Raw genomic sequence first — 12,897 nt, forward strand, 5'->3', positions numbered from 1 at the left:
AGGGAAATAGATTTGGTCTTTAAAATAAAAAATAGGCACAAATTACTGTCAGTATATAGTATTCTGTTATATGCTTTATACTGAATATACAGACTGAACACCTGGTATATGTCACAAAAAATTACTTTAACGTACAGGTTTATAGTAGTCATTCTGAGTTGCTCGCTAGCTGTTTTTAGCAGCCGTGCAAATGCTATGCCGCCGCCGCCCACTGGGAGTGTATTTTAGTTTAGCAGAAGTGTGAACGAAAGGATCGCAGAGCAGCTACAAAGGTTTTTTTTTTGTGTGCAGTTTTAGAGTAGCTCAAAACCGACTCAGCGCTTGAGATCACTTCACACTGTTCAGTTCCTGTTTTGCCGTCACGAACACGCCCTGCGTTCGCCCAGCCACGCCTGCGTTTTTCCAGGCACGCCTGCGTTTTTTCTAACACTCCCTGAAAACGGTCAGTTAACACCCAAAAACGCCCACTTCATGTCAATCACTCTGCGGCCACCAGTGCGATTGAAAAGCTTCGCTAGACCCTGTGTGAAACTATATCGTTCGTTGTAATAGTGCGTGCGCATTGCGCCGCATACGTGCCGATTTTTTCCTCATCGCTGCACAGCGAACTAATGCAGCTAGCGATCAACTCTGAATGACCACCTATATTCCTAACATTTACCTGTAGTGTCAGTCTGAGGCTTTCTTTCTGCCTTATAAACCTCCTCACACTACAGCCTTTGCTCTTCTTCTTTACAGGCATCTGTTGGTGAATCCCCGCGACCGTCGTGTTGTCATATTAGAATCTGTGCTTTCACCCTCTCACTTCAGGGAGACTCTGACACGAGTTCTGTTTAAGTACTTTGAGGTATATTTCTATGGTTTTATTGCTCCAACAAGACACCTTAATGGAAAGTTATATTCAATTATTAACAATTTGTGGAATAGTGTTACATTGTGGAACATTGAGTAATAATTGTAGCCATAACCCTACATGCCTACCAAAAAGGGTATGTTGACTTGCATAACAGATAATTTGTTTAAATGCCAATTATTATTGGGAACATTCCTAAGTTATATATATGCTGCCAATTAGAACAGGGAGCATGTGGATATAAAATATGATTATGTTCAGATGTCACAGCACACACTATATGATGTTATTACTATTACTGCTTCTATACTGAGAGCTAGTGTGTAACTGTATCAACTCAGTCTAACATTAAAACAGTCCTTGTTCCTAAATATTAGATATTTTAGCCTGTCACTGGTGCAGACATATGGTACTTATTCAGCTAATAATCTGCTCTTCATAGAGCAGCAGCAATAAATACGCAATGGTATATCAGACTTCCAAGTATTGTGAACACAAAAATGAAGCATTTATTCCACACTAGCTACTGTGATATTTGTTTGTTTAGAATCAACCAGATTATGAAGTGAAGCATTCTGCTATTGAGCAGTGATAAATTAACGTTGGTATAATGGTGTTATCGAGTTGCGGCTTCACACAAGTCCACGAGAACATTTAAATCTTCGTGGGCACATGTGACTCTTGGTAAACCAGTAGTTTTTTATTTTAGTAAAACGCCAAACATAATTAGGACTATTTTGAATTATAACAGTATGTTATCCCTTTTGTTGTCATTACCTAAATTACTTGCATGAAACGCTATATAGGTTTGCAGTGCTAGCTTAATCAGTATACAGTATTTATCACTGCTGCAAGGCAGCTGGTGTGTGTATCAGTGCGTGTATTATGTTAAACCAGAACTTAGTTTGTTGTAAGCTTCCCCAAGTCTGAAAATTCTTGAACTGGTTATGAGCTAGCTGTAACATGAACATTTAACAAGCATTCATTCATAACATTGCAGCATTATAGCCATTATGGTCGGCTAACAGTGAACATGCTAAACGGCAGGGGTATCCGGACTCCGGGTCGACACACCTTAAGTCGACACCAATTGGTCGACACACCTTTGGCCGACATGGAAAAAGGTCGACATGAGTTTTTTATGTTTTTTTTCCTTTTTTGGAACCTTTTCATACTTAACGATCCACGTGGACTACGATTGGAACGGTAATCTGTGCCGAGCGGAGCGAAGGCACCATGCCCGAAGCATGGCGAGCGAACGCGGTGCACTAATTGGGGTTCCCGGTCACTCTACGAAGAAAACACCACCAAAAAAACATAAAAAACTCATGTCGACCTTTTGTCCATGTCGACCTAAGGTGTGTCGACCTTTTTGTTGTCGACCCTGAGTCCCAGACCCACGGCAGTAGAGGGGGAGAAATTGGGAGAGGGGTGTGGAGGCAGAGAGAAAATACAATAAATAAAACCCAGGCAATGCCAGATTTACAGCTGGTATTATACAAAAGCTAAATGCTCAGTATGCAGGGGCAGAGGACACAGTTTGCCTCATGTCTAATCTTATAACAAGGTTGACACATGGTGGGAAGTACTGAGAGATTAATGTAATAAGGTTCTTGTCTGTCTGTCTAGGTTCCGTCTGTGCTGTTTGCCCCAGGTCACCTGATGTCTCTGCTCACACTCGGCATCAATTCTGCGATTGTCTTGGACTGTGGATATCAAGAGAGTCTAGTTCTACCTGTATCCGCTTCAGTAATATTTATTATAGATATATAAGACTATACATCTAAACACCAATTACCTGCTGGACCTTTAGTAGAGTTGGTTTAGCACCTTATCCAATGGTGTGTGACATAGCTGACTTGCTTACTCCCAAGCAGTAATAAAACCTTGGCTACATTTTTCCTCCTAGTGGAAACTATATAGCACTAAATGTGTTGCTTACAGTTTTATTCAGTTTGTCTTAGAATTGTTTACTCCTTAACAGGTGCTAGATATATGAAGGTATTCCAATTCTCAGCTGCTGGGAGTCTCTTCCCTTGGGTGGGAAAGCCATTCACAAGTAAGAGTTCACATTTTATGCATTTCCTTTATACCATGGCTGTCGGAGGGGAGGGGGGGGAGGGGGGTTGCGGCGGCAAGTGGTTAAACACGTTTTTTTTTTTTGCATTATTATTTTAATGAAATAAAAAAAAACCTGCTCATTATATTAATACTGTGAAACATTGCTATGTATTAGAAACCTTGATCAACTATGCTTTCACGCTTTTAACATTACCAATCCAAAGTTATTAGGTTTTGATATGATTTGTTTTACATCTTTCAATAAAACCAGTTTTTACTGCTTATTATTCCTATTACATCTGAATATATGTAGATACACTATACATATTAAAACATACAAAGTACAGACATCTGAAAAGGGGTGGTCTTCAGTTTGACAGCTGTCGGGATCCTGGCGCACAGTATACCGGCGCCGGAATCCCAACAGCCGACATACCGACACTTTATCTCCCTCTTGGTGTCCATGACCCCCCTGGAGGGAGAATAAATAGCGTGGTGTGCGTAGCTCGCCACCGTGCCCGCAAGGGGCTTATTTGTGCTCGCCACGCTGTTGGTATGCCGGCAGTCGGGATTCTGGCGTCGGTATGCTGGTCGCCCGGGAGCCTGGCCGCCGGCATACAATACTAAAGGACTGAAGGTTTTGAACTGAAATAAACATGAAGGTGTTTAAACCATGAGCTCATGTATTTCTCTATCATCCACTAGGGGACACTGGAGATCTAGACAGCTGGGGTGTGAAGGATGCAGACCGGAGGTAGCACAATGTTATAATTAAAAAATTATGCACAGCTGGCTCCTCCTCCTTCACGCCCCATCTCTCCAGTTTGAAAAATTGCGATGGAGGTAGCCGCACAGGAAAGGAGCTCTTGCTCCATAAGAAAACTTTTCTTTCCTTAAATATTTTGTGGGCTGATCCAACCTACTGAAAGGAGGGTGAAGGCTCCCAAAACTGTATTAACAGTTTTAGTGATCCACAGATCCCGGTGGAAGGGATCAGCATCTCACGCTGAAGATCTGAAGTGCAGAACAGTGAGTAATATGGATAGCGGGCAGCCAGCTTTATCCCCCTAGCAGCGCATATGGTTATCTCCTCGGGGCAGAGTTGGTCACCGCTGAGAGGAGCGGAGCTCACCGCCGGAGACCCGGCGGTAGGGCGGTGCATGCAGCAAGGCGGAGGGCCCCGGAGCAGTGGGCAGAGCGCATCCAGCAGGGTGGGGGACCGCAGACAAGGATAGACGCTCTGCTGACAGGGGAGGCGCACTGATAGCAGGTGGAAGATGAGAGCTGTGAGCCGCTGAGGTAATCTATTATGGGGGCATCTCATGGCAAGCGCGCTGATTGTTAGGAGCACAGGAGGCAGGTAATCTCCGCACTGTGAATGTCTGGGGCTGCAAGGTGACCGAAAAATTTCAGTGGCAGCCATTTTGTTTTCCTGTTAGGCGCGCATTTATAGCAGGCAGTCCTCTCTGAGGGGGAGGACATATTATTTCTGTCAGACGCCACAAGGGAAATTGCAGCCAAAACAGAAGCAGAGGCTCATGTACAGTGGTTAATGTTCTGCTGGCGCTGGCTCTTAAGTTTAGAGAGATTTATAAGTGCTCTACTACAAAGATCTGAAATAAAGTAATTTAAAAGTTTATATTTTTTCTTCCAAAGGACTCTGCTGACAGGTCCTGCGGAGGAGGAGCAACAGAATTTCTCAACCTGGTCAACTCAAGCTGTTTCAACAGTTGGTGGTGTGAGGATTGTAAATGTCAGGCTGGTTCATTTTTTTTTTTTTTTTTCATTTAATTTTTAATATAATTCCAGCTCTGTGACTCCTAATTTTCATTGCTCCCTATATCTCTACGGTCTTTCTCCTCCTCCTTCTAATAGCGTGAAAGTACTGCTGATTGGTGGGTGTTTTTAACATGGCGTCTAAAGCACCAACCAAGACCACAAAGACTTGTTATGTATGTTAAAAAGGTGGAAAAAAGAGCACTAATGTTGGCAGCTCTGGGGTGTGCGACACATGTTTGGAAATGCACGCTCAACCTGGGAGCAGTGGTCCGCCTGGGGAAAATGCCATGGCACATATTTCTTACGTCCTAGAGGATACTGGAGTTCATTTAGTACCATGGGGTATAGACTGGTCCACTAGGAGCCATGGGCACTTTAAGAATTTGATAGTGTGGGCTGGCACCTCCCTGTATGCCCCTCCTACCAGACTCAGTCTAGAAAATGTGCCCAGAGGAGCCGGTCACGCTGAAGGAAGCTCCTGAAGAGTTTTCTGCATTTATTTGATATGTTTGTTATTTTCAGGCAGGGTTGGTTGGCACCAGCCTGCCTGCTTCGTTGGACTTAAGAGGGGGGAACGACCCAACCTCTTGAAGGGTTAATAGTCCCGTTCCCCGCTGACAGAACACTGAGCTCCTGAGGGAACTATTTGCAAGCCCATCACGGCGAGTGTACAGTCCTGCAGCACGCCGCCACCCCTAACAGAGCACGGCTTCTAAATGGGGCGGAATGCTTCTTCGGACACAGTGCGCAACTGCGTCTCTGTACACTGTACACAGTACCCATACTGGCAACACAGCCTTAAAAGGTTTTCTCCATTTTAAGCATCAGATTCCTCAGCCAGTATAAAAAAAGCGGAAAGACCGTGCGCCATTGAAGGGGCGGGGCTTTACTATGAGAGGATCCAGCAGCTCACCAGTGCCATTTTCCCTCTGCAGTGGACACAGACGCTGACGGGACAGGGACGCGCAGCTCCTCCAGTGTGACTCCAAATTACCTCAGCGGTACCAGGGGGACATAGCAGGGGGGAGCGATTACTAGTGTACTAAGTCCCCTATCAGGGTACTTGGTCTGCGACCCGGCTAAGCTTAGTATTAGCAATAAGGGCGCGGTGTGCTGGCTCCAAACATCTGTGTCTCCCAGAAGGGCTCTTTGTGGGTTAATTGTTCACAGACTAGCGGAGCTGAACCGGAATCAGTTAATTCTCTTAAGGGAATGATCTCAACTCTTTTTACAAAATTGTCCTTCAATGAGAAAGAGACGCAATACTTAAAACAGACTCTGGATGAGTTCATGAGCAGAGTATTGATCCCCTCTCATTTGTCCGCAAAAGCGATCTCTGGCCCATATCCTGCAGTCTGACGCTGACAGGTCAGACATGGAGTGGTGGGGATGCAGCTCTGTCACAGGGAATAGAGGCTGTTAGAGAAGCTATCAGAGATGTTCTGCATATTCCTGATAAGGTGTCAGAGGAGTGTGAGGAATCTTATTTGAATGTAAGAAAGAAGTCCTCAGTCACTTTTCGTAGCGTCAAAGGAATTGAATACCCTGTTTGAAGAACCTTGGGTTAATCCTGAAAAGAAGTTTCAGATCCCTAAAAGGTTACTCTCATCTTTTCCTTTTCCTCTGGAGGATACAAAAAAATGTGAAAATCCGCCGATAGTGGACGCATCAGTCTCTAGGCTGTCACGTATAATTGTATTGCCTATTCCTGGTGCACCCTCCCTGAAAGACACGGCTGATCATAAAATTGAGACCACTCAAATCATTGTACACAGCTGCTGGGGTGGCCCAAAGACCCACTATTGCATGTGCGTGGATCACAAAAGCCATTGCAAAATGGTCAGGTAACCTAATTGTGGGATTACATTCCTTATCTAGGGGGGATGTTGTCTTACTTCTGCAGCATATACAGGACTCTGCGAACTTCATGGTGGAAGCCATAAAGGAAATAGGCATGCTTAACGCAAGCACCACCGCTATGGCAGTGTCGGCATGCAGAGGCTTGTGGCTACGCCAGTGGACTGCTGACACGGATTCCAGGAAAGGCGTGGAAGGCCAACCATTCACAGGAGAGGCCTTGTTCGGAGATGAATAAGACAAATAGATTTCCACAGCTACTGCGGGTAAGTCTACGTATCTTCCTTCCGCAGCCCCCCCAATTAAGAATACTGTATTCAGCTTCTAAGTTACAGTCCTTTCGGAAGGGCCAAATTCAGGGGCAAATCCAGAGATGCTTCTACGTCCTCCAGTGGCGCAAGAGGTAAACCACGCAAACCAGCAACAGCTGGTGCTCAGGAACGGAGCTCAGGCTCTGCTTCCTCAAAAATTTCAGCATGACGGTGGACCGCAATGCCTGGAAGGCTTTCAGGTGGGAGCCAGACTACAATTCTTCAGTCAAATCTGGTCAAGTTCGTGCCAGGATCCCTGGGTCATAAATCTTATTTCCCAGGGCTACAGACTGGATTTCCAAGAGCTCCCACCTCACAGATTCTTCAAATTAGGCTTGCCAGTTTCACAGGAGGCAAGTATAACTTTACAACATGCCATCCAAAAACTGGTACAGACTTGCGTCATTGTTCCAGTTCCACCTCATCCGCTATACAAGGGGTACTATTCCAACTTGTTTGTAGTACTGAAACCGGACGGTTCGGTAAGACCAATTTTGAACCTCAAGTCGTTGAACCTGTACTTATGAGTGTTCAAATTCAAGATGGAGTCTCTGAGAGCGGTGATCTCAGGTCTGGAGGAGGGGTAATTCCTAGTGTCTCTGGATATCAGGGATGCGTACCTTCACATCCCGATCTGGCCGCCTCATCAGGCTTACCTACGGTTTACACTGCAGGCTTGTCACTACCAGTTCCAGGCCCTGCCATTTGGTCTCTCCACGGCACTGAGGGTGTTCACCAAGGTGATGGCAGATATGATGTATCTACTCTGCAAACAGGAAGTGAACATAATTCCATACCTGGACGATCTCCTGATAAAAGCACCGTCCAGGGAAAGGTTGCTGGTCAGGATTGCTCTCTCAATCAAACAATTTTTCAAACCGGAGGGAATGAGGGGGGGGTTAGTGAAGGGGGAGGAGCCAGCTCTGCATATGTTATTTTTTTTTATTGTAATAACATTGTGCCACCTCTGGTCTGCATCCTTCACACCCCAGCTGTCTGGAGCTCCAGTGTCCCCGAGTGGATTCAGAGAAATGGATTTATCAGTAAGTTCCAAAATCCTCTCTTCTGTGTATTGCCTCTTTTGTGTGTTGGAGTTGTTTACCCTTTAAGATTGAGAATGTTAGTTGTGGTTTTCCCCTGTCCCATAGGATTGTTAGGGGAGGTGTTTGTGGAGTCTTAGGTGATGCTAGGCAGATTTAGTACCGCTCTGATCTGGTTCACCCTTCCTATTTCTCTGTTGTTTGTGAATTTACTGCATTGGTTCAGCTCACTCAAGTAAAGACCACACACAACAAGAATGTGTAATAATACCAGGAGGATTCACTTATAGTGGGCTTTTTTCTTTTTTTTTTTAATTATTATTATTTTTAAGAAGTCACAGCACTTTGCCTGTAGTCATAGCATAATAATAAAACAGTGGGTGTTTTTTTTTTCTTTTCTTGTCCTTAAAAACATTTGGTTTAAATCAGCTAACCCTGGTACTATGAGAGCAGTGAAACATGCTCAGATGATGTGTTGATTGGGATTGGCAGTCCTTCGGTGCCAGTGCATGCTGCGATTTGCTGCCAATTAGATTATAAATGATCTAAGTGCAGCATACCTGTCACCTTAATGTCATCTATCTAGACCAGTGGTTCTCACCCTTGTGTACTGGTATGCCCAAGTCACTCTCATTATGTGCAAGGGTGCTTGAAACATTTTCTGTAATTACATCCATATATATATATATATATATATATATATATATATATATATATATATATAATTCATTCTATTGTTGTTTTTTTACATCTTATTTATAGCACATTTATTGCTTTTATATATAGCCGTGCCTAAACATTTACTCTTCAGAACATTTAGATTCATTACAAAAGTGTTTTGCAAATGTTGGGGCTACAATGATGCAAGTGGGCGGCCAGGGGGTACTTAGGTGGAAAATGACGATAACAGTAAACGCTCCGTTGTGTCTTTTCAGTTACATTTTTCTCTTATGAAAACCTACCATTTGGACATGTTTTATTTTGTACCTTGATCATTTGGTAGATTAGTAATTTTTAGATTTACAGACATACCAGCCAAATACAGCTTGAGAAAACTCAGGTTATTATGACCAAATAAGCATTTAGTTAATAGCATGGTGAACACAAGATAGATACGTGGAACGCAAAGCAGACAATTATTTACTGTCCTTAGTCGTGATGCATTACACTACAGTCATCAAAGCTAATTGTTGATTGGCTGATACAAGTTACACTAACACCTGGAAAGGTGACCTTGTGTGAGGGTAAATTTGTTCTACTTGCAGAAGCTTGCCACAAACACACTTTCCTGTTTTTCTGTAAATAAGGGCTCCAAAATGAGACACAATTTAGTTAGGGATCACTAAACAAGTTGGCTTAGATTAACAAGTATGTATGTAAAACCCTTCAAGAGTGTATAAGAATTTAGAGACCTCTGATCAGTAATCCCATGAATGACACTGAAGTCAGCCTTTTCTTTTTCATCCACTAGGGGTCACTGGAGTACTCTAGGGATATGGACGGCTTCCGCAGGAACAAGGCACTGAATATTTAAATTTAGAACTCTCCTCCCCTCCATATCCCAGAGTACCTCAGTGTTTTTTCTGTGCTCATAGTAGGAACAAGGCTTGTGTGGAGCTTATCCACACTTCTTTTGAATATTTTGATTTTTGCTTTTCATTTTTACTTTTTTACAAACAGCACATCCCTTTCCAGTTTCTGTAAAAATGTGGGTCTGGGATAGTGCCGCTGCACGGAGGCAGCGCATGGCGTGTCGGTCCTCACAAAGAGCACCCTCACAGCCACACGCAGCTCACTCACTGACTGCTGCTACAGCTGGACGGAGCTTACAGATAGAAGCCCCGTCACAGCCATCGCTACTGGAGTCAGGTATGCTGGGGGGACGGGGCGGTCAGCGCACGCTGCCGCCCCGCTGTGTGTGGGAAATGTAACAGCACCAGCCTCTCCTTACAGGCCGCCCGCCCCAGCCGCTCCGGCAACCACTCCGATCAGCGTCGCGCTCCTCCGCCGCTCACACCCGCCGGCCGCCGCTGCAGGACCGCTCTCCACTACAGCGCTCTCCGGCTCCCTGCACCCGATCTCGGACTGCTAGATGCCCGCTCCCTGGTACTTCCCGCTCAGACAGCGGTACCCGGGCCACAGGTGAGGGAGCAGAAGGGGGGGAAGGATGCATGACATTAGCGGAGGGCTGCATAAGGGGTGACAGCATTAATGACATAGGCTGTTAAGCCTATATTAACGGGTTTGCTGCAATAGTTACAGGTTATAGAAATATACCCTGCACTGTGACCAGGACTGTAAGCATGGCATAGTGGCCATTTTAACCATGCTTCCTGTTTCTTCCTGTTGTGATTCCAGAACGTTCCTGTACTACATCTCTACTCCACCGGAAGGCGCAGGGGTGTTAGTGGGAATTTGGGATCAGATTTCATATAGCACTGGCCACGTGCACTGCACTTGGCCAGATATAGATATATATATATATATATATATATATATATATATATATATATATATATATAGAGAGAGAGAGACACCTTAGTACTGTTTTACTGAGTCGTGCAAGTTGTCGGTCTTTGTGTATTGTATTGTCTGTCTGCATAATGAGTAAGGCACCAGCTAAAACAAAAAAGCAGTTTCCCTGCCATGTCTGTAAGAGTGTGTTACCGGATGGATCTACCACATGTACAGTATGTTTTGTGGATTCAGCTACGAATACAATTTCGGCTCCGGTTTCAAAGCCGGTTTCATCCCCGGACCCGCCATGGGCTATGCTAGCGGATGTCATGGCTGGATTGCAATCAGAATTGGCTGCCGCTCGACAGGAGCGGGAAGCGGCAAGATCTGAGTCTAGGGTGAGACCGCTAGAACTACCGGAGGGTCTCAGCCTTGCCGAAAGTCCAAGTCCATTTTGGGTAGTAGGGATAAATGTAATTTGTCTTTTGATTTACCACTTTCTGCTATGTTGCATTCTGACGAATCTATGCCAGACCTCATTGCGCAAGATGACGGTGAGGAGGGCGAAGTAGATCAGCAGTCAGATAGTGACGATATTGACAGCCCGGGCATTGATAATCTCATCAGAGCGGTGCGTCATTCTCTGAAGTTTCCAGAAACTGAGGAGCCTCTGACAAATGATGAAGTCGTCTTTGCTAAACGACAGAGGACTCCGATGTGTTTTCCTGTTTCGAAATCTCTTAATAAGATGTTACTAGAAACACGAAAGAATCTGGATAAACGGTTTTCTTTACCTCGCAGATTTAAGTCTAGTTACCCGTTTCCAGAGTCTGTGACAGCTACATGGGAGAATCCGCCATTGGTGGATTCGTCTGTGTCTAAACTTACAAAAAAATTAACCATACCAGTACCAACGGCTACTACGCTTAAAGACCCTTCAGACCGTAAATTAGAAGCTATGCTAAAGTCCATGTATATAGCAGCAGGTGTGTTGCTTAGACCTGGGTTGGTTGGTATTTGGGTAACTAAGGCGCTAATGGTATGGATAACAGAACTCAAGTCTGCCCTACGTGACGATCACCTTCTACTTCTCGCTGATCAAATCTGGGAAGCTGCTGATAATGTACAGCTTCTACTGACGTCTGTCAGCTCACTTCTTGCTTTTCATCGTCGCTAGTTACAGCACGACGAGCACTCTGGCTGCGCTCTTGGCACGCGGAGGTCAAAAGAGGTATAGAGGCGTTACCTTACGGTGGCGAGAAGTTGTTTGGTCCTGAATTGGACAAATGGATTTCTGAGGCCACGGGAGGAAAGGTCTGTTTTCTTACCATTGCCTCCAACGGTACCTAGACGGAAATACTCGGGCCCGGCGTTCAAATCCTTTCGGCCTCAGCCCTTTCGAGGCCGTGGTAGAGGACCAGCCACGCCCAGTAGACGAGGTCGAGGGCGTGCGCCAGTCGTCAAGACGCTAAGGTCACCGACAAGCCAGTGGCATGACGGACTCCCAGCCCATCTTGGCTCTCCAATTGTGGGAGCACGCCTTCAGACGTTCCATTTGGCGTGGTTCCAGACGTCCACAGATGGGTGGATCCGCAATTTAGTGTTAAAAGGTTACAAAATAGAGTTTGACTGTCTCCCGCCACTGCGGTTTTTCAAGACAGGACTGCCTGTGTCGGACGACAAGAGAGCGGTTCTGCAAATTGCCATTCAGTCTCTGCTGGAGTCAGCAGTTTTGATTCCGGTCCCTGTACACCAACAAGGTCAGGGTTATTATTCCAGTCTGTTTGTGGTACCAAAGCCGGATGGCTCGGTCAGGCCAATATTGAACTTAAAGGGCCTCAATCAGTACGTCACTTACTACAGATTCAAGATGGAATCTCTGCGGTTAGTAATTGCAGGTTTAGAGCCACAGGAATTCATGATTGCGCTGGATCTCAAGGATGCGTACTTACACATTCCGATTTGGCCACCTCATCTGATTTTCTTGCGGTTTGCAATACGGTAGAACCATTACCAGTTTCAGGCTCTACCGTTTGGCCTCTCGTCAGCGCCTCGGGTATTCACCAAAGTGATGTCTGTGATGATAGCTCATCTCAGATCCCTGGGAGTGACAATAGTTCCGTACTTAGACGATCTGCTCATCAAAGCTCCGTCTCAACAGATGCTCCTCCAACATGCGTTGCTAACGTACGATGTACTAGTTCAGCACGGTTGGATTGTCAACTTAAAGAAATCACATCTGATTCCGTCTCAACGACTTCAATTCCTAGGTATGATTCTCGATACGGTAAATCAGAGAATTTACCTACCAGAACAGAAAGTACAGATTATTCGTCATCTGGTACAATTAGTGCTCAAGCCACGCACAGTCTCTGTACATTTGTGCATTCGCCTCTTAGGCACAATGGTGGCGGCTTTCGAAGCGCTTCAGTTCAGAAGGTTTCACTCACGTCCTTTTCAACTGGATGTGCTCGCACAGTGGTCGGGCTCGATTCTGCAGATTCACCACAGGGTGAGGTTGTCGCCACGGGCCAGGGTA

The 12,897-nt window shown here is 45.3% G+C and overlaps 1 protein-coding gene across 2 annotated transcripts in view; it reads left to right on the top strand.

Annotated features, from left to right (window-relative positions):
* ACTR10 (actin related protein 10) overlaps positions 1 to 12,897 on the top strand; it is a 46,632-nt gene that overhangs the window by 14,959 nt on the left and 18,776 nt on the right. For both annotated transcript variants that reach the window (XM_063947999.1, XM_063947998.1), the window contains exons 4-6: positions 739 to 847; positions 2,483 to 2,590; positions 2,845 to 2,912. In XM_063947999.1, coding sequence (XP_063804069.1) covers positions 739 to 847; positions 2,483 to 2,590; positions 2,845 to 2,912 — 285 coding nt within the window. The remainder of the gene's footprint in view (positions 1 to 738; positions 848 to 2,482; positions 2,591 to 2,844; positions 2,913 to 12,897) is intronic.

This window comes from Pseudophryne corroboree, chromosome 12, assembly GCF_028390025.1.
Source record: "Pseudophryne corroboree isolate aPseCor3 chromosome 12, aPseCor3.hap2, whole genome shotgun sequence".
In the NCBI taxonomy this organism is placed as follows: Eukaryota; Metazoa; Chordata; class Amphibia; order Anura; family Myobatrachidae; genus Pseudophryne; species Pseudophryne corroboree.